At 48.8% G+C, this 27,177-nt stretch overlaps 1 protein-coding gene across 1 annotated transcript in view; it reads right to left on the bottom strand.

The window, feature by feature from the left end:
• CACNA2D4 (calcium voltage-gated channel auxiliary subunit alpha2delta 4) overlaps nucleotides 1–27,177 on the bottom strand; it is a 130,769-nt gene that overhangs the window by 8,377 nt on the left and 95,215 nt on the right. The window contains exons 28-36 of the mRNA XM_062009956.1: nucleotides 16,224–16,285; nucleotides 15,084–15,098; nucleotides 13,125–13,169; nucleotides 12,106–12,168; nucleotides 6,202–6,272; nucleotides 5,326–5,401; nucleotides 3,480–3,532; nucleotides 2,479–2,534; nucleotides 1,093–1,113 (exon numbers count right to left, since the gene is read on the bottom strand). Coding sequence (XP_061865940.1) covers nucleotides 1,093–1,113; nucleotides 2,479–2,534; nucleotides 3,480–3,532; nucleotides 5,326–5,401; nucleotides 6,202–6,272; nucleotides 12,106–12,168; nucleotides 13,125–13,169; nucleotides 15,084–15,098; nucleotides 16,224–16,285 — 462 coding nt within the window. The remainder of the gene's footprint in view (nucleotides 1–1,092; nucleotides 1,114–2,478; nucleotides 2,535–3,479; nucleotides 3,533–5,325; nucleotides 5,402–6,201; nucleotides 6,273–12,105; nucleotides 12,169–13,124; nucleotides 13,170–15,083; nucleotides 15,099–16,223; nucleotides 16,286–27,177) is intronic.

The raw sequence follows: 27,177 nt of genomic DNA, 5'->3' as shown, positions 1-27,177 counted from the left end.
AATAGGCTCAGCGCTGCAGAGTCAGAGGTGCACAGTCAGGCAAGGATGAACTTTAAATCCCCAACCATTAACCCCTCTGCACATATCCCTGAATAAACGCGTGCCCAGTTTCTTTCTCACAAAATGTCTCCTTCCCTTCATATTTTTTTGCACACACCAGCCTTGGCATGCAGTCAAGAAAATGTTAACGTCTCTGGTAAAAATCTACAGCCCCTTCTTAACAACATATGCAATCCCTTTCTTTCAGCCCCGATAGTATTCTCCCACCCCGGCACTCCCCCCTCTACATGGACGCTCATTTTTTTCATCCGTAGACACCCTCTTTTTCTCTTCCTCTCCTTCATACAGCAAGACACGTTCCAACTGTCTCTATTTCTCTATCTCTGTCTCACACATACGTCTCACTGGGCAGAGAGCAAATCAGTGAGTACAAGCTAGATATGGAAGCAGGGAGATACAAACACAGCCAGAGTCTGGAGTCTGTCTTGGAGGGATTTCTAACTTGCCTGTAGGAGTGGATTTATGAGCTAGAGCATATACTTATCAGTTAAACTGCTTGAAAGCAGTTCTGCATTATCCTGGAGCTGGGCTGGGATTCAACAGAAGCAGCTAAGCCACGGAGTGTGGAAAAGAAGGCTTAAGTTGCCTCTTAATAACTGAAGTCTCTAGGACCAGTATAGTTTCTCCTGCAAGAAGGCAGGGAAACAGCTACATAGAACAGGGCATAACAGCTACAAAGAACAGGGCAGCTGGGAACCAAAGTGAAAGACATGCCACAGTACACAGCTTATGCATCCATCTGTGCCACAGTAATGAATAATAGTGTTGTCTGTGCCCACAGTCCCAGAGTGGGCTGGTGTATCTCCTCTTTTATTCACTTCTCAGTGATGGACCTTCAGACCCTCAGCCAGCTAATCGAGCAACAGCATCACTGGCTTCTTTGCAGTGCAGGGAAACAGAGCCAGGCACAGTCTTGTCTCTGTCACACCTTTCTGCAAGCTGCCCACTGTCCAGACGGTGGGAAAATGTCTTTCCTAGCCCAAGACTTCTAGCTAAATCGTCCTCTTTGCATTGTTAAGTGGTTCTACTTACAGTGATGGAAGACGGCCTTGGCTGGAGAAGTTGCATGACACACACAAACACAGGATGAAGATGGAGCCACGGGGCAGATTCACATGATGGCAGGGAAATGAAGAGATGAATTTACACAAAGCAGTCATGGAGGTGATGCAGGAGAGAGATGAAGAAAGCACAAACGGAAATGGCGATGAGCAGGGCAGCGGTGAGAACCCCCTCCCATTCTCTTCACATCTCAAGCAAAGACTAAATCAATCTGCATCCATTTAGCATCCACTGCAGCTCCCTGCAGGAACACTAGGTCTCCTTGTCCAGAAAGAGTACAAGTGCTACAGGTACCACACTTGCTCATCTGACTCTTCCTTACCAATTTCAGCACGGGGCCACTCCTGCTGCCCTGCTGCAGAGAGGATGGCTGCCACTTCTACCACCAAATATTCTTTGGAGGAGGTAAGCAGGACCTAAACACTAGCCATACATTGGGTTGGTTTGCTGACTAGAAGGAAATTTTGCTTTCTAAAATGACTGTTTCCCCATTATTCCAGGAGAGTTCTGTGCAGAAGACTCAGCCCCGCAGTTAGCAGGGAAGGTACCTGTGTGTCTACTAAAAGCACTGTGAGTGCCAAGTAATTAGTGAGGATATAATAAGGACACCTACATGGCTGTGCAGTGTGCTCCTCACCTTTCCCTCTGTATCACCTCAGGGCCATTAACATCCTCCTGGCCTGCAGTGACAAGCATGAGACCGGAGAAGCTCCTGGGATGTTTTTAGCAGGCAGCACTGCAACTGCATGGCAGGTCACTGGATTTCAGCCCAGACATACCCCTCTGCTGCATTCAGCTGCTGTGCAATACCATGTGCCATCATCTTCTTTCTTCCAGAGAGGAGCCAGTGAGCAAGTGAAGACCCTTCAATGTGTTATTGAACTTTATACATTTCTGTCCAGCCTTCTGGGATGCCTGCTAGGCTCCAGAGAGCTGGTGCTCTGGCCTGTCCTGTGGGTCACCCTGAGGAAAGACTGGAAGGGAGCCTTTCCAACAAAAGTCTTCGCAGCTGATGATCTCTCTCATTCCACTGCACATAGAGTGCTGGTCCTCGGAAAGAAGCCTCCCCCTAGCCTTGGCAGTTACCCTGAGGAAAGTGAGCAGTGTGCTCCAAGCTGCACACACCTTCCCCTGACAGTTCTGGGGCTGTGGCAGTCTGAAATGGCAGTGGGAATGGGGGGAGATGGGGTGATGGTGGGACCTGGAAGCTGGATGTCAGCGCCCATGGAAGGAGAGGTGGCAGGGCAGAAGGTAGGCAACTCCTCGCATGAGGCCAGGCTTCCCCATACAGCTTCTTACCCCACCAATGGCTATAACACTCATGTGCTATGGGGTGGCTGGACCATGTGTACTCACCATCTGCCACGTTGTCTGAGTGCCAGAAGCTACTCATGTTAAACTCCAAAAGGAAGCTGTCAAAAGAGCAAGAACAGAGGATGCTTTTTCAGCAGCCTGGAAGGATGCAGGTGTCAGGGATATGGCCCCGTCGCTCGGCGAGTATCAGTTCTAAAATGTTTACTACAAATCTGCTGGCAGTGGAAGTCTGAGGTTTTTTTTCTTTTAAACTTTTTTTCCCCTCCTCTCCACATGATACCGTGTAGCTCTGTCTTGTGAGATCTGTGCTGTGCAACATCACAATAGGCTTTTCCCTGAAGGACATACTGCGTGGGTGCCTCAACAGCAAAGGAAGGAATGAATCCAGCAGCTCCTGGGGCTGGGAGGGGATTTGGGCACTGTGAGACCCACTTGAGGAGCAGGCATGGATAACCATCAGGGAGACCCTACTCAGACTACTCGGAGGTAGCTGCACATCACAACACATTCTGTACCAATACACTGAAGCCCTCGAGGCTGGACCCCTTCCACACCTCCTCTTTTGCACATCCAGCAAGCTGAGCAGCGGCACTTTCATCCTAATTTGAGCTCAAACTCTGATTCCCCCCAGCGGTTTATGAGATCAGCCTAAATCCAGAGATTGATTCAAGTCCTCCCCTCTCTCCTTTCTTGCCTGTCACTCAGATCTGAGCTCTCTGACTTCTTTCCTTCACGGGCAAAGGAGACAGGCAAGAGGACTCAGCATCAAGGATCTGCATGGAGCCCCGGGAGACCCAAGTCCTATTTCTGACTCTGCCACTCTGTACAGAGTGACTTCAGGTAAATCCCAGACCCACTCTGGGCCTCTGCCTCTCAAAATGGGAATAGTAATAGCTTTCTGTCTCCCAGGAGCAAGGTGCTGAGCTGAATGTCAGAAGAAGGCTAAGAGCGATGCCCTATGCGGGGTCCTCCACCTGCAGCTTTCTTAACTCTAACCCACATTGGTCTGAGCCTCCCAAACACCCCCATCTTTTGGTACTCACATGAGGAAATCACTTATCAGCCATTTCACTGCGGCTAGAAAGGCATAAATTGGCTGGAGAACAAAAGAAGAAATGAGAAATAAGCACCTGGTCAGAGAGTTTATAATTGTTATGCAGGACCGCACATTTCAGACCAGTTCCCTCCACTGATCAGAGCTCTTGAAGACAGGCTGGAAATTCAAGGTCTGGGCATCACTGGAAAATGTTCAAAATACATCAAAAGCCAGCAGAGCTGCCTTGCTACTAATAATATCTTCTCACCCCCTCCCTGTCAGGGTCAGGGAGTTTATCACAAATGTATGAAGGACTTTGAAGATGTAATTGCTTGATGATTTCTCTCCAGTATGGACGACCTTGAGAGCTCAGAGCAAGAGAGAAACATGGCTAAATGGGGCATCACCAGTTTAAGATGCTTTTATGCTCTGATAGCAAGTGGTGTTTCTGGGACAAGTGACAGCATTGCCCAGGATTTAGTATTATCTGCCATTGATTGATTATGCTTAACTGTGCTTTCATCCAGCTTTTCCTCAAGATGGCACGACTTCTATCATCTTCCCGCTTTTCAGCTACAAATTGGAAACCCAGCATTGTCCCAGGGACAATTCATCTGCAGAGGATCCTGCTGCTTCTTTTCTTCACATGGTAACCATGTCTAATTTTCATCTCTCCCTCTCATAATCACACCCGTATCCTCAAATCCAAAGCAGCAATCAGAGGATATAAGATAATGTTCCATTACTGCTGACATATCTTCAGCCAAAACAAGTCAGCAAATAGGAAAATGTACAGACAGTTGGGAATTTGACTGGTCTTTATGTATGTGTATGAAAAATGGACTTTGCTTGATTTCTTCAGGAATTTTGCTAAAAGAAGAAAAGGAGAGGTGGAGGCTGAATGCTCATCTTTTTGTTCTCCTCCCAATTCACCTCGTTTTTTGGCAGCTCGTATTTTGTGGCATTTACTTCAGTAATCAGAGTTGGAGGATACGATCAACCAAGTATTTTCACTACAATCACAATATTTTACCTATCCAGCTCAAGTATAGCCACTGAAAAATGGATATATGGTTAAAAAGCATAACATGCTGTTAAAAAAGCAATACTTCCTTGAAAAGTCTTTTGCTGGAAAAAAAAAAAGATGTCAGGCTGCCAGGAGTACTTCCAGCATGCCACGTGTTGCAGTATCGAAAATCTGATCATAGCAGCAGTAAAGGCACCCCTCTTTAAGGCTGCTTCAACTACTCTGGAGTAGCCCAAGTGCTGAGTAATTACTTCTGCCCGTTTGAGGCCAGGTTAGGAAGGCAGAGTGGGATTAGATTATTGGCTTGCATCAGCCTGAAGAGAGGTACTGGCAAAACTGTTCACCCTGACAACTTTGTTCCCTGTGCTATCAGTGTTTCTCAGCAGTTTTAATCCCTCTCTCTGTTGCTCTAAGCCTACTCATGCTTCCCTGAAAGGCTGACAGCTTTCTCCCAGATGCTCTGTTCCGCGACAGTGCAACTCTCCTTTTTGAGCTGCTGAGTAAAACCATGCCCTAGAAATACATTTCTGTCCACTTCAGCTGCTAGCTGAGCTTTTAGGTGGGGCCTAGCACAATCTAGGTCCCGTCCTCTCCCTTGCCCTTCCAATTTTCAGTGAGATCCTATCTGCTGATAAGAGAGCCAAACTGGAAACCACTGTCAGTGGCCATCACTGCCTCAGAAATCTGCCTTGGGGGAGTTTGGACATTCCCATCACTGGAAAGCAGGTATCTACTATAAAGTCTTGTGGGGAATGTGCTAGATCAATGTGTAAGGACATGAACTAGGAGAGAGCCCGGAGAGGGCTGCATGCTGACAGATACATACGCTGAGCAGAGGCCGGGCGCCGCTGTGGTGGTGGTAGGGGAACTTGCACATGGCTTGATAATCATACATCGTCACCCTGCGAGCAAGACAAAACCAGCAAGCAGTCAGAAGTGAGCCATACAGCTGTCCTCTGTCCTCCAGAGCTTTCCTCTACAGAAGATGTAAAGCAATGGCCTGCTTAAATGTGGTGTTGCTGTTTGGCCAGTGCTGGATCTTGTAAAGCAAGAAATACAGGCTCTGGATTAATGTAACTGGGTCAGTGCAGGAGAAATATGTCCCTAATTTCAGATAGAGCCTAAAGCAGGCTGTGAAGCAGGACAACTACCTCAGGTTCCCCTAGTTGCTGTTTTCAAGCTACTGAAACTCTGGACTCTCTTTTGATATGGGCTGTGGGAGCGGAGTGAGACAAGCACAGGTATTTTTAGGAGAGAGACAAATGCGCTCAGCCAGCTGTGGCACCACATCTTGGGGAGCTCTCAGACAACTGCTCAGTGAATGGCTCTCCAAGTGGCAGGAGGAACTGCTGCACTTTATATCCAAAGTGCTGGTGCTGAGAAGTGTTTCCCATAGCATCTTGCCCTGGCAAAAATACAAGGAGCATCTCCCTTCTGGCCCCATGGAGATGGGGAGCTACTGTCTGTCTTGGTGCTTTGCAGCAGGTGGAAGAGCAGGAGTTGAGAAGAAATAGAGTGTACGGTGACGATGGATGAGTGAGTCAGGGCAGGGGGCAGCTAGTTAAAGGAGCTCTTGTAGACAAATAATACGCACCAGTACATGCATTTTCCTCTGCTCAGTGGTGCTGCTTATGGGCCTCCATATGCTCTGAAGCATACCAGCTGAAGAAAGAGAAACAAAGTGTGGAGATCCCCCACTTACCGCCTGAACATGCCCATGTTTAGCAGCTGGGTCATTACTGAGCCATCCACTGCACCAAAAAATTTTCCAGTCTGCAAGCAAAAGAAAGGAAAAAAACCAGAATAAACTCTCAGCAGCATAATTTCCAAACGCTTGATGGCTCCAGCCAATCCAGTTTGTCTGGAGGGCTACCACACATAATGAATGTTTCAGAAGGAGGTGACACGGAGCTTTGTCCTTTGGCTGTCTGGAAAGCTTGAGGGAGGACTTCCCCCATCACCAGCTGGGCATCTTGTACCATCCCTACTGTGCTTGGAAATGATTTAGCCCACGTAAGTCCCTGCAGCTTGTGACAGAAAAAAGCAGACTCTCAAGCTGCAGAGACCCAAGCACGTTGATTCACCGTGAGTCTGGGCTCTCCTGTGGGTTTTTGTGAACCCACGTTCTCCAGATCTGAATGCCCGTGTCTCTTCTGCAAGCCTGCAGCCACAGTGGCTTTGGAAACCTCTGCTCTCCTGCTGCCCTAGGTGAACCGATCCACCACTCATAAGTGCACAGTAAAAATGTATTCAGGTAGCAAACATGACTTTGTAACTCACTACTGTGCAAGTTCTGAGCAGGCTGTAACCTGCTGTAACAGGCTGTAACACACTCCAATTTATCCCTTTAGCTTACACACTTTGTGCTGGCACGGCCTGAGCTGTTGCATGGGCTCCACTCTAGCAAAAGTTGCATTTGCAGGACAACAACTCCCAATCCCACTTGCATGCCTGGAATAAAAGCGGAGCTTGTGGCCCTCTGGTCCCATTTACCTTTTGGAGCCAAGGACCTCAAATACAATCCCAGTCCCAAATCTGGGAACCGCTGCTCCAAAGACTTCTTCAAACAAACAACAGCTTGGGCTTTCCTGATTACTAAATCGTGACAAATCTATTGCAAAAATGCTTCAAATCTGCCAATCCCACTGTTTTGTTTGCAAGCAAGTAAATAAAACACTCGTAAATAACTAAAACGTGGATATGAGCTGTCCTCCCTCTATTTTCCCAGCCCATGGTTCTTGACACAGCAAACAACTCTCATATGTTAGGGAACCACTCACGCAGTTTGGGGGAACATGTTACTTTTCCACTGATAGGCTAGCAGTCATTTAGCATATATTAGAAGATGACAGATGACTTCATTTACTTGAGTGGGGCATTTCCACTAAAAAAACATAACCCCCTGAGGCAGATTTACCTAAGATCATATGGTAATCATCTAACAGTAGTGTTAACATGGTTATGAGCCTCTTCCCAACAGGCTTTAGAAGGCATTTCACTGTCTAAATCGATACATAACGTCAACTCCTCTTTGAGCTTTTAGGCTGTAATCGTCTCAGACACAGTGAAATGTGTCTGAGCAAGCGCTACCTTTTTTTCACCCCCCTCGCTCTTTCAATCTGATTAGTGTGGTGAGGAGGCCAGCTATTTCCATTTCATATCAGTGTGGAGCCCCAGCAGGAGCTGGAGAGGTGGGATTTAATGTGGCATGAGCTGCAGCCAGTGCGGCAAGGGCAAGGGACCACTGCAGGACTGTAAATGGGGCCTGCCCTGTCCAGAGATGCTTATGTCTGACCAAATTTCTCCAGGTAGGATGTCGTTCCTATAAATAGAAGCTGTGAGAAGCTATTAGTGTAACTGAGAGTGAGGCCTAGGGAATGTGTTCAGAAAAGCATCTGCAAACTGGCCTGTAGCACAAAAGGAGACATTCAAAGCTCGGAGCTGTTCTGGATACCCTGTTACACAAGAAAGAATCACTTAGCAGAAACCAAAGCAGTCCTGTACCGAGGCACCATTTTGCAGGGCAGCTCCTGTTACATCCTGCATTCTCTAGTGACTGGCTGCTACTCTCCCAGACATCTCTCTGCTGTGTTCTTCCTAAGTCACAGCTCTGGGTAGGTTTCCACAGGCCCTTGCAATTTCAGAGGTTCACAGCACAAAACATCCATCGCCTCTGACATCCTGTGTGACACATGCTGTATCACATCCCCCTACAGCTGAGAGCATGCAAATACATATGCAGGCTATGCACAGGAAAGAGATGCCTTCCGGAGCACACACATAGCTCAAAAGGTACATCACCACTTACAGATGTACATGAAACCACGATTTGTTGGCTTGTTGAGCAATTTGCACTTTTGGCACACAAAACAAAGCTACAGACAAACAAGATCTGGCAAGTGAGGCAAGTTTTGGGCGAGCAGGCAGCTTCCTTGCTGCATGGTTCAGACAAAGCAAGCCCTTACTTCTCCACAGCTCTGCTCAGCCCTGGTGGGACCTTTGCATTTCAGCTGCCACTCTGCACTTTGTCTCTGGAGTCCTTCCTGGGCGGAACTTGCAGACATACCCCGCAAGATGCCTCAGGGAGAAGGCAGCAGTTCTAGAGAAGCAGGTTTACTGAATGAGGGGACATTTGGATGCAGCAGGTGGAGGGAGCTCCAGACCTGTGATCCACAGCTGTGCCTCTGGCTGGCAGCAAGAGGCAGCTAAACACTCAAGGGTGATTGTGGGGCCATGGCTGCAAATGTGGGCAGGAACATAGCACCACAGCGCAGAGCAGCCCTCGAGCCTGTCACTTGCTTTCTCTTCCTCCCCTGCTCTAGATCACCTGGTCCTCTCCCTCCTTCACTCCTTTCTCCTGGCTCTGCCTCTTAACTCTTTGCTCCATCCATGATGAGTTTGGGTGGGGAGATTACCCTGAATTAAGAGATTATCCATTCTTCCCCAAATAACCCTTCAGGGAGCTTCCAACTCATTAAAATCCTGAGTGTCTCTTTCTTCCATGGTGCCTGCTGGTAAGCTTCCTGCAGCCTTCAGGCAGAGGTTATGAGAGCTGATTTCCTATCCCAAGGAAGCAGAGCCTGAGCCAGCCTGTCTTCACCCTATTGTTGCGTGAAAGCCACTCTGGTTTCCATTGTGGTCACCCAAAGAAGGAGGTGCAGGTAGCAGGCAGCCCCAGGAAGGCATAAAGCACCACAGCCCCAAAGGAGTGAGCAAAGAGAGTGACCAAAACATCTCAGAGTTCCCATAGTGGGTCTCCAGCACCAGTTGCTCACTCTGGGGCTTTCAGGACATGGGCACTTTGGCACCCCTCTGCTTATCTTAGCTTGCACTTTGGCCCAGGAAGCAGCCGTTTGAGATGTGAAACCTCTTTGGTCGCCTTCCATGGGGCAGCAGGGCTGTGCACAGGACCCTGAATGTGCTGGAGCTGCCACAGCCACAGGCTGAGTAGGCTGGGCGGCTCAGTCGTGTACCCTCACTCCACCGCAGGACAGGCTGCCCTTCTCCCCACTGCTGGCCTGAAACGCTGACCCAGCTAGCTGAGCCACTTTTGCTAGTCCTCATGTCTGCTGTGACAAAGAGGGAGGGCAGTGAACTATCTGACTTCTCCAGAAAGGCCAAATACTCACAAGGATCCAGGTATGAGGAATTTTTTTGGCATTATGTTAAAGGATGCACTGATGCAGGGAAAGCCACGAGTGATGCAAGTCATCCCACACAGCAACATCCAGGTGGCAAGGCTATGAAACCCAGGGTACTGATTTAATGCTGCTACTGTCTTGAGTTCACTGTAGGGTTTGATGCCAACGGGAAATAAAAGCAGTAACAAGATGAAAAAATCTGAAGAAAATTAACAGTGAACTCTCTGAGGTCAGGGGAGGTAACAGCCAGAGGAGATGACAGCTCCGGTCCCTGCCAAAATCTTGGAGGCACGGGGATAAAGTTTATAATTTACCCAAATCCACTATAATGCCATGTTCCTGCTAGTCAGATCTTTCAGAGATGAGCTTTTGAAAAAAAACCCAACCCCACTATTTTCCATAAAATGCAGGAAAACACAGAAGAGAAGTGTGGTGCTGAGAACAAACAGCAGACGTGGTAGCTAAAGGGTGCAGTTGCCTTCACCTATGGACACATGCCATAGCAGAGCACCTTTGAAAATGCCATGGGGGTCAGAAGAGGAAGCAGTGATTCCTCAGACCACCAGCCCATCCTGGACATGCAGAAGCACCTGGCCTCCCAGAGTAAGGTGTTATTACAACTTTACAGCATTTTCCTCCCTTATTTTTCAAGTTTTCTTTGCTTATGGTGGGTTTTTTTTGGCACACCATATCCTTGAAGGGGCAGTTTTACTGGAATAGTCAGTGTGCTGAGTGCATCACTTTCCCTATTCCTTGCAATATGCCCTTCCTTTCTATGTGTCTGTATCATCCCCTTGTGCCACCGTGTTGCTGTGTTTCATTTTGCTTTGTGAGCCTCAACAGTGCTGATTTTGGCCTCCCTGAACTTACAGTGTAGTGCCTGCAGAATTCATGATCTCACCTGTTTACTTTTGCCAGCCTGTTCTGAATATGCTAACTGACACAGGCCCAGATGGGAAAACATGGGACTCATACAGCTGACGTTTTCCATTTAAATATCCATCTAAAAATGCCTCTTCTTTCTTTTTTGCCAGAGCTACTTTGAAATCAGTGCCACTACTTCACACTTCACTCTTTTTAACCAGAATTTCTTTAGCAACCTCTTGTAAGGAACTCTTGTTTAAGGCTTTTAGAAATACTGGTCATCAGTTCTCCCTTCTTTCCTCATCTGCTCACACTTCCAAAGACCTATAGCTGACAAGACAGGTTTTCTTCCTTTATGGAAGCTGTGTTGCTTGTCCCAATCATATCCATTGGGTGCTCTGTTACTTCCTTTTTAATTTTCATTTCAATCTGTTTGTCACATCTTGAAGAAAGCAATTTCTGGGATCAGGTCTGCTGCCTTTGGGAAACACATGTACAGGACTTGTTAACTCCAGTACTATGGCAATTTTAATGAAACTCCACTCTTCTTTCAGTAACAAAACTGATTTGTTTCCCATTTCTTCTAGAAGCTCAGTCTTGCTATCAACTTATTGCTTTGTAGTTTATGAGACTGTTACAACACATCACTTTCTGCCATCCAAATCTATGGCCTTTTATTATTTTGAAACTAATAGCTCTGTGGTGAATTTACTGCAGAGCAGAAAAATAGAGCAAAACCATGCAGTGGCTGGTAGTGTTGACTTCACCCAGTCTGCAAGGGATGTCACATCACTGTGCTCCTTCAGTTCCCTAGAAATGGTCATGGTAGTGCTAGCAGCAGGAGGAAAGAAAGCAACTTCTGCTGCTTATATTTCTATTACTACTCCGAGTCTTTTTCCTTATTCCTGTCACCTCTGCAAGTCTAATGAATCCTCCAGTTCTTTAGGTGTGCTCCTGTTTCTGATTTGCTTAAATGATTTCATCTTCGTTTTGGCCTTTGGCATTTTGCTTTTTTTATTGTCTCAGGTTATTTTCTTGAAGAATGCCTTTGACTTCAGAAGTGCCCAAAAGCACTGCTCCCTTCCCTTCCCTTCCCTTCCCTTCCCTTCCCTTCCCTTCCCTTCCCTTCCCTTCCCTTCCCTTCCCTTCCCTTCCCTTCCCTTCCCTTCCCTTCCCTGCCCTGCCCTGCCCTGCCCTGCCCTGCCCTGCCCTGCCCTGCCCTGCCCTGCCCTGCCCTTCCCTTCCCTGCCCTCCCCTCCCCTCCCCTCCCCTCCCCTCCCCTCTCTGGGCATGCCTGCCTTCTGGGACTGTCTCAGATCATCTTTCAGTAGCATGTGTGCCGAGGGAAAGAAGTTTAATTTCCTCACTTCTGATAAAGAGATATTTTGACTAGTTCCTTCCTTTTCATTGCAAACTCCTTCCTCACCTAGGATGTGCTGTCACTCTGCCGGGAGGCTTCCCCATCACCGCATGGCTGAATGATTTCATTACACGCCAGCCACCCTTATTACGCAATTGAACTTCACTTGTTTTAAGCAGCTCTGGTGGGTTATTTAGGAACATGCCAGGCACACTCTCCTCCTTCTAGCGTGCTCTCTTACCTCTGCAAGTCTTTTGGAAACGAGTATAAAGCCGTTATTATCAATGAGGAAGCAATTCAGAATCTGCAGAGATGAAAGAGAAGCAGCATTAGAGACAGCTTTTTTTTTCCCAGGGTTGTCTGGTACGTCCCGCTGTGTGCGGGATGGAGCCGTGTGGGCTTGTGCTTATGGCAACAGCCTCAGCATTTCCATCCCTAGACCCATGGCTCAGCTGCCACAGCTTTTACACAATTGACTTTTCCCTCTCTGCCTCCATTTTGAGGTATTTAGTTTGTGAATCTCTGTCTGTGACAGAGAATGTCTCTTGCCAGGGCTGTGTGCAGGCCTGTCCGGCTGTGAGCCACCCTTAAGAAGACAAGACATCCTGCAGGAAGGGACAGGATATTTGAAAAGCACTTCCCTTTAATAAAGTGGTATCTAATGCTTTCCATCTTCAGATTTCAGAGTTTTATAACCACTCACAAAATAACCCTCTCCTCACCACTGAGTATCAGTGCTGATTGTGTTTTTATTTTGCCGGGCAAGAAAGGGAGACACCGAATTCAGATGAAAACCTTTATGTCTCACAGGAGACAACTAGGATGCAGAGAAAATCCTACATGAACATAGAACAAAAACTCCCAGGTGATCCCACTCTCCAGTGCAGAGGAGCTCCTGTCCCAAATGTGCCTGAGACCAAGATTGGTTGAAGCAGTGGTGTAAGTGCCAAGAGGGGTGTTCAGCATACATGCCATGCTGAGAGACACTCTCTTTGGAAGATCTGGAATGGATGTCAGTGAGACAGCCTTAGAAGAGATGGACTCTTCTTAGAATCACTGGCTGGAGTCCCCATGCCCCTGCCTGGGCTTAGCTGACATGCCACAGCTGAGAAGAAGACCTGAACTGCAGGTTGTCTCAACAGCAGGAGGTCCTGTCCCTGCTGTGCAACCTCTTGTGAGGAGACATCAGGCTTTTGGGAGACAGAGATCTCTGCAGAGCAGGCAGTCAGTCACACCATCACAGGTATCTGGGGAACTTACGTCATCCTGACAGCTCAACGGACAGGCTCCATCCAAGGCACTGCACTGGAAAGCAAAAAGCACAGAATTAACCGTGGCATCATCTCATCTTACAGTCTCTCACCAGGGGCTGCTGAGCTAAAGGTCTCCTTGCCAGCACTCATAAAGCTCTGTGATGTAGCTGGCGTTTGCACCAAGACGAGTTCTACAGCATGCACAGGTACCACTCCCCACGTTGGGCACTCTGTGGCTCTGTGGGCTCCTCACCTCTCTTGAACAACTTGCTGAGGGCTCTGGTCCTGCCCTTGTCTCCCTGATAGGCTCTCAGCCCCACCTATGGGCTTCAAGCAGGGACTTGTGAATGAAGAGGGCAGCACTAAGCTCTCTGGCTGTGAAAGCAAAGGTTGCTGTGCAGTGGTGAGCAACCAGCATGCACTGCAGCATCTGCTAGTAGCTGGACTAAACACGTGGCATGGTATTTTAGAACAGGGTTCTTCTCAGGCAGGGGCTCTTTTTGTTGTTGTTTCTGTTGGTTTCTTTATTTTCCAGACAGCTAATGATAAAATAGGATGTGAATGGTGCTCCTGTAGCCCAAGGCACCATCCACTTGTTTCATTTAGAATTTCTGAGTACCCAACTTGACATGTGTTCCGCAACACTGAACCGAGTGGGGACACGAGGGGTTAAGTGGTGAGTAATAAAGCCCTTCAGGTGTTTATTGATTTCATAATTGTTCTGAGTTTGCTGTGGCTGTGTGTGTCTGTCTCTTTCTGTTACTTTTTAAAGCTATTTTCTCTAGCAGTGGAGGGAAGAAAGCTGACATGATGTTGCCGTTTCTGTACAAGGGGTCTCCTTCCTGCCAGAGGTTTTCTGGGGTCAGGGAAGAACACTGATGTGTCATGTAGCCTTGTCTGCTCTCAGCTAGCTGCCCTTTATTTCTACAAAACCCTGATACATGAGCCCCAGCCCCCTTTCTGGATGATTCTCAGTAACAAGAGTTGAATGTGCCATTTCGAACCACAACAAGACTATTACTTTCAGTTAGAATTTGCTTCTCCTCTTGAATTTTGCGGAACAAAACCAGTTAGTTTCAGGTTTCTGTCCCTCTGCTCAACTTCAGAGAAGGCTCGGAGATGCCTGAGTTTGTTTCAAGCCCCACGGTTTTGCAATATTGCAAGCTCATGCTCTGACTCCAACTGGCTTTTTGAAGCTCTAAGGATGGTGGTTTAAAAGCATCCTTTTATACCTATAGTTGCAAGGATCGTCTCACCCCTTCCTCACCACAAAACAGCATGGGGTTGTTTTGTCTCCCTGGATGTACACATAAAGGTGGCCCTGCACTTCTTCCCTGGTGGGTTCCTTCCTTTGCTCAGCAGAGAAATACAGCCATAATGAACCACTATTATGGCCTTAGGGGATAACAAATACAAAGCTCAGAAATCAGGATAGAAACACGGGTGAACTAGAGTGGTTTCCCACAAGAAGGGCCTGTGTCTCACAGCATCTTCCTCAGCAGTGCAAGGACTGAGTCTCACTCACTGCTGCTGCTCTTCCAGGCCTGGAGAAGCTGTAGCAGTTGCCAGTGCTGGCCATGCAGAAGCAGGACTGTGGTAAGAGGCCTGGTCTGAGAGCACTGTCAGCTTGCAGGGAGACACTGAGGTGGGGGAAGAGCTGAACCTGAGCTCCCTGGGTGCTCTGAGACCACATCTACCATCTCATGGGCGGAGCTCCCTTCTCAGAGATCAGCCTACCTCACAGCATCCTCTGAAATGCTGTGACCCAGAGCACTTTCAGCTTTGCCAAAGACACTTAATTACTATGAAGACAAACACAGCCTATGACAGGCTTGGACCACCTCCAGTGACAAGAGATGCGGGGCAGTGCCTATAATACGCTGGCACACAAATGACACAACTGGGAAGCCGAGCTGCAGTGAGGCAGGCCAGGATGCCTCCCCAGCTCCAGCTTTTGTCTACTTACATCACTGTCATTGGGCTGGGAGACGGGAGGCAGAGCAGGGACATCCAGAGCGGTGCAGCACACGGTGAGGTGGGAGAGAGAGAGAGAAAACAGAATCTGTTAGTGATTCCTCTGTCAAACAGCGGCCACGTCCTGGGGAACCATACACAGGCTTCTTCCTTACCAGCACCTACCAGGGCCGTGGCACACAGGCCTCCTTTAAGCTTCTTTGATAAGCCTTTCTGCTTTCACTGAATACCCATGTGGGCTTGTTTGTGCAAGAACTGCCTGGGTATGGCCCTCAGGAGGTGTTTTTTAAAGGAAGCTCTCTGCTGATGCTGCAGGATGTGCTCGTGTGCTTTGCAGAAGTCTTTCTAGCTCACATTAGGTTTATGTGATCTGCCTGCGAGGATATTCCACTGCAGCCAACTCTGGGCTTTTCCTTTACACAGATCTGCTTGCTCCCAGCAAGCGGTCTCCTGCCCTATTCTCTGTCATCCTGTGTGATGACAGTTCCCTCCCCTGACAGCAGAGAGCTGCTATCCCTGTGTGCTGCTTTGGTCCAGTCAGTCTCCCCAAAAGCCAAGCTTGTGGGGAAAGCCCCTGGTTAGTAAGGGAAAAGCGTTTCACTTTTCCCACCTCTCAGTCTGGGGAGATTGTTTTGATATATTCTACTTCTCTTGGTCCAGTAAGAGTGTCCAAAATTAGGAAAACACTGAAAGCTTATCCCTGGAGCAAACAATTTTTATTTTGGCAAGACAGTGGCATTTTGTTACCATTACCAAGATGATAAAAGAGGGCAGTCAGATATTTTTCCCATGTGCGCAAAGCTGCAGATTTTCATGAGGTTTTTGAAAGCCTGGATGAGTACAAACATATTTCCACAATTAAATGTGTCGTATGCAGCAGGGCTAATGCCAGGCCAGGATGCTGACACTGTCAACACGACATTTGTGGAACAGACTCATGGCTCAAGAGGCATTAGTGCCGTCAAATGACGACAGGAATGTGTGACTTCACACTAATCTACTTCATAAATCTTTTAATACGAATTTCACAAAAGCCCTCACCAAAATGCCACCGCCTATGATGTAACATAGCATCGACCTAGCTGCTGAAAAGCATTAAGTTGTCTCTCTGCACGACTGCTGATGCTCCTACCTGTTGCATGGTCATCCAAAACTTGCGTTGGAGCAACTCCAGCTTAATTTGCACACCCACCGCTATGGGAAAGAAAACCAGGGGAGGATGGGAAGAGGAACGTGTGAGAGAGAGAAAGACAAACACAAATTAGGAAAGGAGAACTATTTGCCCGAAGAGTTGGGATGGAAATCGCAGTTGCAACCTGCTTCCGAGTGTGAATGATAAGCACCGGGAGATCAGCGCTGAGTCAGATTGCCAAGTGAGAGTCAGAGGTTTAACAAGGTAGAGGAAAAGGAGACACTGACTGTACTGAGGTATTGACACCTCCCTCCCACTAAACACTATGGAGCTACAAATAAATTAACAACAGTGACAAGAACAAAATCCCACAGAAACTACCCAGGAGAGCAAGTGTGGGAACTTTTGTCTTTGTCTTTTGCAGGTTTGCCTGGATGGAGTGGATGTTTCTGATCACCTCAGCCCCAACTCCTGCATCACACAGCATCAATCAGAAACAAAGTAGGGTAGTGCGAGGAAGGGATTCACTCAAAATCCCATCTGTCTCAAGGGAAGACCATGGTGATGTAGACTGCTCCCAAGCCACTATAAAAGCACAAAAACATCAATGTCACTTGGTGGAAACGCCTTGATTGGAAGTAGTGCTATGTTACCCATTCCCAGCCTAGCGCATGCTGGGCTAAGCAAAAGTGTCTGTATGTTTGTTTCTTCATGAAGTGTGTCCTAAATGCTTGGCTTAATTTCTCTTCTGTTCCCAGCATTTTATTCCTGAAGTATGGCATAGCTCTCCAGAAGCAGAAACGGTGCAGAGTCTCCCTGACAGAATCATAGAATCACAGAATGGTAGGGGTTAGAAGGAATCTCTAGAGATCATCTAGTCCAATCCCTGGGCTAAAGTAGGTCCACCTCCATCAGGTCACACAGAAACACATCCAGGTGGGTTTGGAAACCTCCAGAAAAGGAGACTCCACACCCTCCCTGGGCAGCCTGTGACAGGGCTCCCTCACCCTCATAGGAAAGAAGTTTTTCCTTAAGTGGAACTTTTTGTGTTACAGCTTTTGTCCATTACACCTATTCCTATCACTGGATACTACAGAAAAAAAGTGTTGCCCCATCCTGCTGACATAACCTAGCTGTCCCTGGGTAAGCTGCCTACAAGCACATCTAAGAACCAGCCTGGCACAGTGATGGGGAACAACAGGGCTGCGCGTCAACTGGTTGAATCCAAGAGCTCTGCAGGAATTACAGCCTCAAGTAGGACCTTGAAATAGAATATAAAGCACAAGTGAAGGAGAAAAAGAAGTACAGAAAGGGAGAGTTTGAGTCCTTTTTTTCACAACCACCAATACTGGGCGGAAGAAGTGTTGCTGTTTCTACAGATTTCCTCTGAATTAGCAGGAGCTTCAAAGGGGTGAACAGATCCTTTAAATCTGAATCATGCCATGTGGGTGCTTTTAAGTTAACAGTATGATCTGATGCTCTAATTCAAATGAATATGAGTTAAAACTGGAGTTTGCAATGTATGTTTTCTTGCAGCACATACAGAATCTCTAGTACCTGGCATCAGCTCTGCCTTTTATACCGGTGTCCTTGTCACATTCCCACTGCTGGTGCATCTTACAGACCCCATTCACAGGCACACTCCTTATCCAGCTCTCCCTGCTGCAGGCTGAATCTGACTGCCTGTACGTGGGGAAAAGGAAGAGCTGCCTTGCCCTAAGCCTTGCAGAGCACAAACCAGACAAGACAAAGAATGCAAACAAAGGAGGAAGGATGGGGCTGAGTCCGGTCTGGGTGAAGATTCAACAGCTTCAGCGGGGTTACTACAGGCATGGTTTGGCTTGATGCCCCTGCTGACAAATCAGCAGTCCACGACAGAAGGCAGACGGTGCTGTTGCTGCTGAGTCCGACAAGGCCCACGCATCTGACTGAGTATGTAGCTTTAAATAAATTTGTTATTACCCTTTAAAAACATCTCAAGAAACAGTTATTCCTCTTATCACAGCAGATCACCTCAATGGGAATGAGCACTACCCAGCACATACAGTTTTTATGAGACTTAAAGAGAAGTTGCTATAACTAGCCTCACAACACAGACTTACTCATTGGCTCATGTTTTTGCCAGAGGGACCATCTAGCCTAAAATTGTTCTTAGTCCCTGGCTGTGAATCCCTGCTTCTGCCCAGGAGGCAGGAGTAGCATGTACTGAACCTGGACAGAGTTGCCAGAAACATGAGGAAGAAGAGTGCCTGGGGCTTTGCACTGGTGACCATTGGCAGGGACATAAAGTGGTCCAGCACACATTTCTAGCTGTTTTCCATAGAGCTGCAGTGTCTGAAGAAGTAATTGAAAGCAAAGCTTGGGGCTATTCAGCCTTGCAGCAGCTTTTTCTGTCTGGATGGTATCAATCACAGGGAGCCAAACTAGAGGGATTGCTCCACACTCCTGCCTGGCAGCACCACACCTCACTAGTCGGTGTGGATTGGCAGCTCACAGCAAACATTGCAAGAACATTCCATGCATGGAAGCTGAGGAGAAACAGGACACAACCACCTTCCCAGTGCTAGTAGCAAATAGTCGCTCAGGTGCCTTCAGGCTGTTGGTGAGGCTGGGGAGAAAGGCAGCAATTCAGTCTGAGGTAAAGATGATGCTACAGCTCATGTGAGGAGGAGAAAACTGGAATGAACCCGTCTCTGCTTGTTCCAGAGTATAACTGATCGTTAATGAGCCTTTTTGCTCCAGTGGCAAAAAGTGTGCTCCAGGAGTGGGAAGACCTGAGGTCCGTGAAATGATGAGTAGCTCTGGCATGCAGCACAGCAACAACCGTGTAATCCTCACAAAGACTGTGGCCAAGTTTTATTCCCACTAACATGCAAACAACCTGCACAACTGTTGCATCTCATCAAAGAAATAAAACACAAGGATGGGCAGTGCTGCACGCCTTGCATTGTTAGATGTTGCCTCACCATGTTGATGAGCTACCCAGACCAGTGCATGGCTTCCCAGTAGCAGGTACCCTGCCTGTGTGCCCCAGCAGTGCATGGCTGCAGCTGGCTTTCTCCAGAGCTGCATGCTGCCACTCACTGTGGAGATAAGAGCCTTCCTCTCCACCTGTTCATCCCTCCGTTGAGCACGTCTGCCTCATTAGCTCATCCTTTGCTTGTCTCTCTTTCTGTCTGCTTTCCCTGGCTTCTCTCTTTGATTATCCATATGCTGCTCTCATACGGAGCTTTCCCCAAGATTTAATTCATGTGCTGGCCACACAACAAAAAGGCATAACAAAGAGCGGCAAGATTACATCCTGTGGAGTGCTTATCAAGATGTACCTTGCCATTCACAACCTGTTTTCGTAACAGCCCGTCCAATGGTTAAATAAAACCCATGATTCAAATGGAAGAAGGTACCAGGGCAGCAGAGCAGTTCTGCCTGTCCTGTCCCTTTGCATTCCCCCTTCCCTATTTCTGAAATATTCCGATTTCCTCTTTTGAATCAACACTTTTCCATCACCCAAACTTTTACTTGAAGTCTCCTAAAAACTTTACTTAAAAAAACCCCTGTGAGGTAAATGAAAACAAACAAAAAAAGCCCTAACCAAGTGCAGTGTGCTTATGATACTGGACCTGACAGAAAAGGCAGTTCAAGTGGATCAGCAAAAGAGTAATTCTTGCAAGCATGAGCTACCGAGGTCTTCAGCAAGTAGAGTCTGATTTGGGGGGGCAGGGGGTGAGGAGGATGAGAGTCAGGCTGTAGAAGCACAGAGGGAAGCCTGACAGAGGCAGTGGACTGGCTTCAGGTGCTTACCGCAGCCCTGCACCAGCAGGCTCTGTCGGGAAAGGCAGACGGTGCCCCTGTCACTGCGTGGATGCGCTGGACATACAGCTGAGCACACGTACCTCGCCGCATGCCAAATTCAGGGGAGCGAACTGAGGGTGGAAACCCTCCTCTCACCCTTTACCCTCATCCCAATTACCCTCTACCAACACTCCTCAAGTTTCCCCTGAATCCCGAAGGAAACACACCAGGTCACGCTGCATCCGAGCAGGGGAGCGTCAGAGCAGCCCCTGTGCTAAGATGCTGTGGCCGGGCAGGATGCGGCCAGCCCACCCTGGGCATCTCTCGGTTAAGTCTCTCTGTCAGACACGCTGCCTCCCCCCACCATCTTTGGAGCGCTGGTGGGAAGGTGCTGCCTCACTCCCAAGCCCCTCGGTTTCTCCCTCGCAGCCTCCCCTTCGTGGCAGCCGCTCGCCTCACCCCTACACGAAACCCAGGGCTTGTCCTCCTCGAGCCTTTCTCTCTGCGTTTATTGTCATCAGCCACATCGGGCAGCGGAGAGATGGAGGGAGGGGTGGAGGCGTTCGGCTCGGTGCTTCCTCTCATAACCTGTGTCTGACCAATCTGCCTCCCGGGGGGCTGTGAGGAGCTCCCGCACCCCGGCATCTTCCTCACCCCTCCTCCAGCCCCTCGGCTCCCGGCGCCCAGAGAGGGATGGCGGCGAGGAGGGAAGGAAAAGAGAGAGACTGACATCAAGTGCCCTTTCTCCAAGATGGACTGAGAGAAATGAAAACCTCCTGAGCTCCTTCCTCTGGGTGTTTGGGAGCAGCCCCTGCCCGCCTGCCTCCTCTGCGCTGCCTGTGCGGGCGCTGCTGCCGCCGCAGATGTACCCCCAGCTGTCACTTCGCCGCACGCAGTCGCTCCCTCTCCCGCCTCTCTCTCGCTTCCCCTCTCCCCCTGTTTATTATTTACGGAGGATTACAGCCCCTTTCCCACGCTGACATCTCGCCGCGTGGCTCCTGTGCCCTCTGCATGGGGCTAGCGTCTGGCTAGGAGGGGCTCCTGCCAGCGAGGGTCCGCCGAGAGCCCAGCTGGCAACAGAAGGGACTTTCTGCTGGATTTGCTTTGGGATTTTACCGGGTTCGCTGGAAGACCTGCCATTCTCACAGGAGGGCTTATCCCAGCCCGACAGAGGTAAGTAAAGACACCTCTTGTTTTTTGCCTCCCCTCCCGCCCCCCCTTCCCCCCAGCTCTGTGACATTAGTGGAGCTGCCCCCCAGGAACGGGCTTCCCCGAGGAGAATGGTGGTAAGGGGCAGCCCCGTCTGCCAGACGGCACAGCGCATAAGTCCCAGCTGTGCGAGGAGACTGACGGGCAGAGATCTTCCCGATAAGGTAGAACAGCAACCCTGCCACAGAGGCTGCTGGTACCGGTTCCAGTCCAGCAACTTGTCCCAGGTGTGAATGGCACCGGCGTCTCTCACTGCAGCATGGGCAGCTCAGGTGCAGCCTTGATGCGCTTGGGTGCTGCGGTCACCGGGTTCTGGGCAGCTCCTGCAGAGCCCTGGCTTTTGTTCCCTCCTCGGGGCTGTGTGCGGGGCCAGCATCTGTGGTGCCACTCACCTGACCCGTGGTGGCTTTGCCGGGTATCATTTCGGTCGCGGCTGTCTTAGTGAGAACAACCCAAAATGGAGCAGTGAGGACCAAAATTGAACAGGTCCAGCACTTAATAGCTTTAGGATGGGAGTGTGTGTGTATATGTGTAAGTGTGTGTGTGTGTGCATGTACAATTTCACACATAAAGCTCACAGCTACAGCCACAGAGCATGAGGCAGAAGATACACAAGTAGAGCAAAAATAAAGGGTCCCAAGTTGCTTCCAGCATCCCTGCAGGCTGAGTTTGTGATTCCTGAACTTTTGGGCAGAAGGCACAGCACTGAGGGTAGGGGTGAAACACAACACAGAGAAACTTCACAGCCTTTTCCAGCCTTGCCGGAGAGGAAAGGGAGAGAAGGAGGTCCCAAACAAGCCGATGCAAAGCCCTCTGTGGATAGGAGTATATAAGATAAGAGCTAGCGTGTGTGTCTGTGTGTGTGCATATATACATGTGTGCATATATACACATGCACAGACACGTGCCCACATACATCCCACGCTGGGCATTCTGTCCCCCTTCTCCCTCTGCCTGCTCAGTTTATTACTGCCACTGCATCTCATGCTAATTAAGAGAGACGTGGAGCTCTCCTGGCCTGGGGAAACAAGATGTTTGGAGCTGCTGCTCCAAGCAGGTCAGGCCTGAGCTGGGCTCCAGGCCCAGCATGTGGACTGTCAGGTAGCCTGAATGTGCCATGTCCAGTGTGTCCCCAATGGCAACGGTGGTGAGCAGGGGTACAGAGCTGCTCTGCAGTGTTTCAGGCGCCTGATCTGCCACCCGAGGATGGAGGAAGGAATGAAGCCCTCATTTGGGGAAGAGCTGGAGCAGCTGCTACTGTGGGCTCTAAAGGAGGAAACCCTTAAAAGACAGGAGGACCCTTAACGGCACACAGGGACTTGTTATAAAGCGAGGAACATTTTGAGCAGTGAGGAGGAGGGGGTGCCTTTCCAGAATTGCAGATGATTTTCCTTCTGAGCTTTGTTGCTCAGGTCTGTTGGGGGGTGGGGGGTGGATCTTCCTCTAACCGCTGTGGGCAAACAACATTTGCAAGGGGATTATTCCACATGAGCGAAAGGCTGGCGGGAGTTGTCTGACAGTGCAGTCTCTGTTAGTGCATCTTGCCCACTTGGAGGAATTATGGCAAATCCTGAGCAAAGGCACCGTTTGCAAAGAGAGAGAGGGGAAGCCCTCTTATGCAATTTTTATGCCAGATCATAGCTTTACCCTTGCCTCTAGCAAAGTGAACGCCACACTCTAGGAAGGTGCACTCCCAGCTCCGATATCTTCGTGAGCTACTCCAGCTTCCTCTCCTTCCTCTGCCTGGTGCAGAAAGGATTTGCAAGGCTCTCCAGCACTACAGAAGCCTGAAGAAGCCAGACCTGTGTCTTGGTGCAGCAGGGAGGACCAGCAGCAGCACAGGGCCATGAGGATTCCTGGACAGGAACATCAGGAAGCAGCAGAGACTGGAATGGGATGGGGACAGGCTGAAGTCTGTGGGAAGGTATTTCTAGGCAGTTCTTTGATGACTCTTCAGCCCTTGCCTGTTGCAGATTCCAAAGAGAGACCAAGCAGTTTCCTTCATTTGCCATGTTTGGTTACAAACAGTTGCTTACACTGCTTGACATCTGTCCCAGTCTTGGGTAGCTCAAGTCGTAATTCAAATGACCATACTGGGACGCTCCTGCCAGCTGGGTAATGCTTCAGAGTGCTGCACCATGACACATACTCCAGTTCTCAGCAGGAAGGAGCTGGATTTGGAGTCCTGAGCTTTTTCTGTCCCTACTGCATGGAAATCCCTTGTAACACATACCTTATTCCTGCTGTGGCTTTACCAAAATGCTGGCTCACAAAAATAAAAATGCTTTGTGTGGCTGAGGGCATCCTAATAGCAAAGAGTAGTATATATATATATATATATATATATATATATATATTTTAATCTATAAAACCAGTTTAATCCCAGGCTGGAGAGATGGAAGAAAAAGTTGCTTCACCTGCAAAGGATGAGATTACGTGAAATACGGTTTTATTCACGTTGCAAAACCTATCAGTGGGAAGTTAGAGAATGCTGGGACTGGGGGGCAGCCTGCCATCTGCTCCAGGCTGAAAACCTGACTGGTGGGATCACATGCTGTATTTTCATAAGCTGCCACATTCAGGGCACTGAATGCTCAGGGAGTGAAGCAAGGGGCTGTTATTTTGTTGTTGTTGTTTTGGTACTGCAAAACGTGTGCCTGTTTTATTTGTTTACTGCCTGCCATCCAAACCCTGCAGGCGATAGATACATCATTATTCATTGTCTTGTGGTGTTTGGGAGATGTTCACTGCGTAGCTGATGACAGAGAATTTATGCTCCTGATGAGGCAAGAGAGAGTCATCATCTTCCTTGCTTTTGATGGGAAAAGAGGCTTTCCCTTCTGCCATGCAGGGAACGAGTGGCAGGTGCAGGACCAAAGCTTGGGGGACGGGAGGCCTCCTGGTTCTCAGTGCCATTGAGTTCTGGAGACAGGTCCAGTTTACTGGCTAAGCTGCCAGCATTTTGGAAAACAGCTGTGAGCGCTCAGCAGCTCCACAAAATGGCCCCTGGGGTCTTGTGTTGGGCACCTGCAAAATTAGGAATGTACACAGCGTGGCCATCTGCCAAAACTATGGCTTAATACTTAATGCTGACCATATAAAAATAGCCCTATTTATTACAACATCCTTGTTAGTATCACTTGTCCTTTGCACTGAGGAAAGGACAGGGTCCTGTGAAAGAAAGAAACAGTACTTGCTCAGGCAAGCAAAGGCTGTGTTGTAATAAACACATGCAACTGGTTGAATGAAAGTTGTGCAGGTATTAATTCACTTCTAAGTGCTTGGCTTTGCTAACCAAATGGCCTATTTTATCATATGGCAATTTCTTTAAAAAACCAACCAAACAAACAAGAAAATCCCACTTTCTTGAGAATTTTTTTTGTGAATGGGAAGACAAGAGATTTTCCATTATTTATACACTGTAACATCCCAAAGCTGTCACAGGAAGGACTGACACTTAAATTTACAGCAGGGACACACAAGCCAGAACTTCACAACTGACTGCAAGCAAAGGCTGTCACTTTGAATATGGGCCCTGCTACCATGTTCCTCCTCATGGAAAGGAGGCAGGGAAGCTGGGAAGCTTCTTTATCCATGGACCTCACATGAGAAATTAAAAAGTAGGACCATATCCTGAGTCTGGAGACGAGCTGTTAGAAGCAACTTGACTTAGCACTCATCACCTGGGCTCTCTTTGCACTTCCCACTGAGGCTCTCTGCTGCCAGCACTCCCCAAAGCTGTGAGGTACCTATCTGGGGGTAGAGGGGCTGAAGGTGGGCCCTGCTCTCCACACCACTTGCGTCTTAGTCACGTTGATGGGATGTGAACATCACCATGCTCATACATCTTCTTTGTCTGCAAACCCTCCACAAAACTAAAGTCATATCAGATTTGAAGACTTTTCCCAGCCTCAGCAAGCTCTGTAGTGTGGGGCTGTGAAGTTTGCGCTAACTCTGATGCATCCAAAGATCCTGGCTGGAGCTCTGGGTTGTGAGAGCTGTCACCACATCTTCTTGAGCTACGGGCAGTGTTCCCAGCTTGTAAAGAGTGTAAGTGTGCCCCAGAGATCTTCAGGCAGCCCTGGAGCTGCAGGCGGCAGCTTGGACCCCATGCAGTTTGAATTTTGCAGGGATGCCCCTCTTGGATGGTCTGGGAAGGCGATGGGAACTGATGGGGAAAGGGAAGAAGAGCTCCACTCTCTAACAGGCAGCGCTGCCAACCTTGTTCCACAGTGGCAAACGAATGAAACAGATCTATGTAACTCTCTAAGAGAGAAAAAGGTCTCCTTCAGAGTTCAGTATAAATGCATCATGTGTGAATAATGAAAGTCAGGCTTTCCTTGGGAGATTTGCCAGGAGCTGTGTGCGTGCTGGGTCACCGATCCCATTATGATAAGAGCAGACGGGATTTTTACTGCTGGCATGTTGTGCTCTGCCCCCGCTGTGCACGCATGGATGATCCCTGTCCCTGTGAACATGCCCGGGGCACAGCCTTGTGAGGTGAGACAGTAGTGAAGTTCTTCCCTTGCCCCACCGTGTTTTCCTCTCTCTCACCTTCTGCTCCAACTGCCAAAGTGGGAAGCCACTACCCTTGCAGCCAGGGCTCTCATTCTGAGAGGCTGGCAGCCAGGGAAGCACAGCCAGGGTGCTGGGTGAAGAAGAGGGGAAGGGACTCTTACTCAGCAGCTTAGGTGGCAGCAGTTCTCCATCATGTTGCCTTCTCCACCACAAGCAAAAGTGAAAAGAGTTGACTATTAGGAAGGCTACTGAGCTTGAGGTGCCGACACATTTCAGAACATATACTATGGAATCATAGAATCATTTTGGTTGGAAAAGACCTTCAATGTCTGCAGGTCCAACCACTAACCTCACACTGGCAAGTCCACCCCTAAACCACCTTCCTTATAACCTCATTGATGCGTCTTTTAAATATCTCCAGGAATGGTGACTCCACCACCCCTGAGGCAGCCCGTTCCAGTGCTTAACAACCCTCTTGGTGAAAAAATTCTCCCTAATGTCTAAATTAAACCTCCCCTGGCACAACCTTAGACCATTTCCTATCACTTATTACTTGGGAAAAGAGATCAACCCCCACCTCACTACAACCCCCTTCCAGGTAGTTGTAGAGAGTGATCATGACTCCCCTCTGTCTCCTCTTCTCCAGGCTAAATCCCAGCTGCCTCAGCTGTTTCTTCTAAAACTTGTGTTCGAGACCCTTCATCAGTTTCATTGCCCATCTCTGGAAATGCTCCAGCATCTCAATGTCTTCTCTGTAGTGAAGGGCCCAAAACTGAACACAGTATTCAAAGTGTGGCCTCACCAGCATCGAGTATAGGGGGACAATCACTTCCCTGGTCCTGCTGGTCACGCTATTTCTGATATGAGCCAGGATGCCATTAGCTTTCTTGGCCACCTGGGCATACTGCTGGCTTATATTCAGATGGATGTCCATTAATGCCCCTAGGTCCTTCTCCACCAGACAGCTTTCCAGCCACTCTGCCCCAAGCCTGTAGCGTTGCATGGGGTTGTTGTGACCCAAGTACAGGACCCAGCACTTGGCCTTGTTGAATCTCATCCAATCAGCCTTGGCCTATCAATCCATCCTGTCCAGGTGCCCCTCAAGAGCTTTCCTGCCATCAAGTAGGTCTGCACTCCTGCCCAGCTTCATATTGTCTGCAAACTTACTGAGAGTGTACTCAGTCCCCTCATCCAGATCACCGATAAAGAGGTTAAACAGAACAGGCTCCAGCACTGAGCCATAGGGAACACCACTAGTTACTAGCTGCCAACTGGATTTAAATTCATTCACCACCACTCTCAGGGCCTGGCCATCCAGACAGTTTTCCACCTAAACAAGAGTAGGTCCATCTGAGCCATAGGCAGCCAGCTTCTCCAGGATGATGCTGTGGGAGACCATGTCAAAGGCTTTACTAAAGGCCAGGAAGACCACATC

This window comes from Colius striatus, chromosome 1, assembly GCF_028858725.1.
Source record: "Colius striatus isolate bColStr4 chromosome 1, bColStr4.1.hap1, whole genome shotgun sequence".
Taxonomy (NCBI): Eukaryota; Metazoa; Chordata; class Aves; order Coliiformes; family Coliidae; genus Colius; species Colius striatus.
The sequence above is the reverse complement of the archived record's forward strand: the minus strand, read 5'-3'. Positions and strand labels throughout refer to the sequence as shown.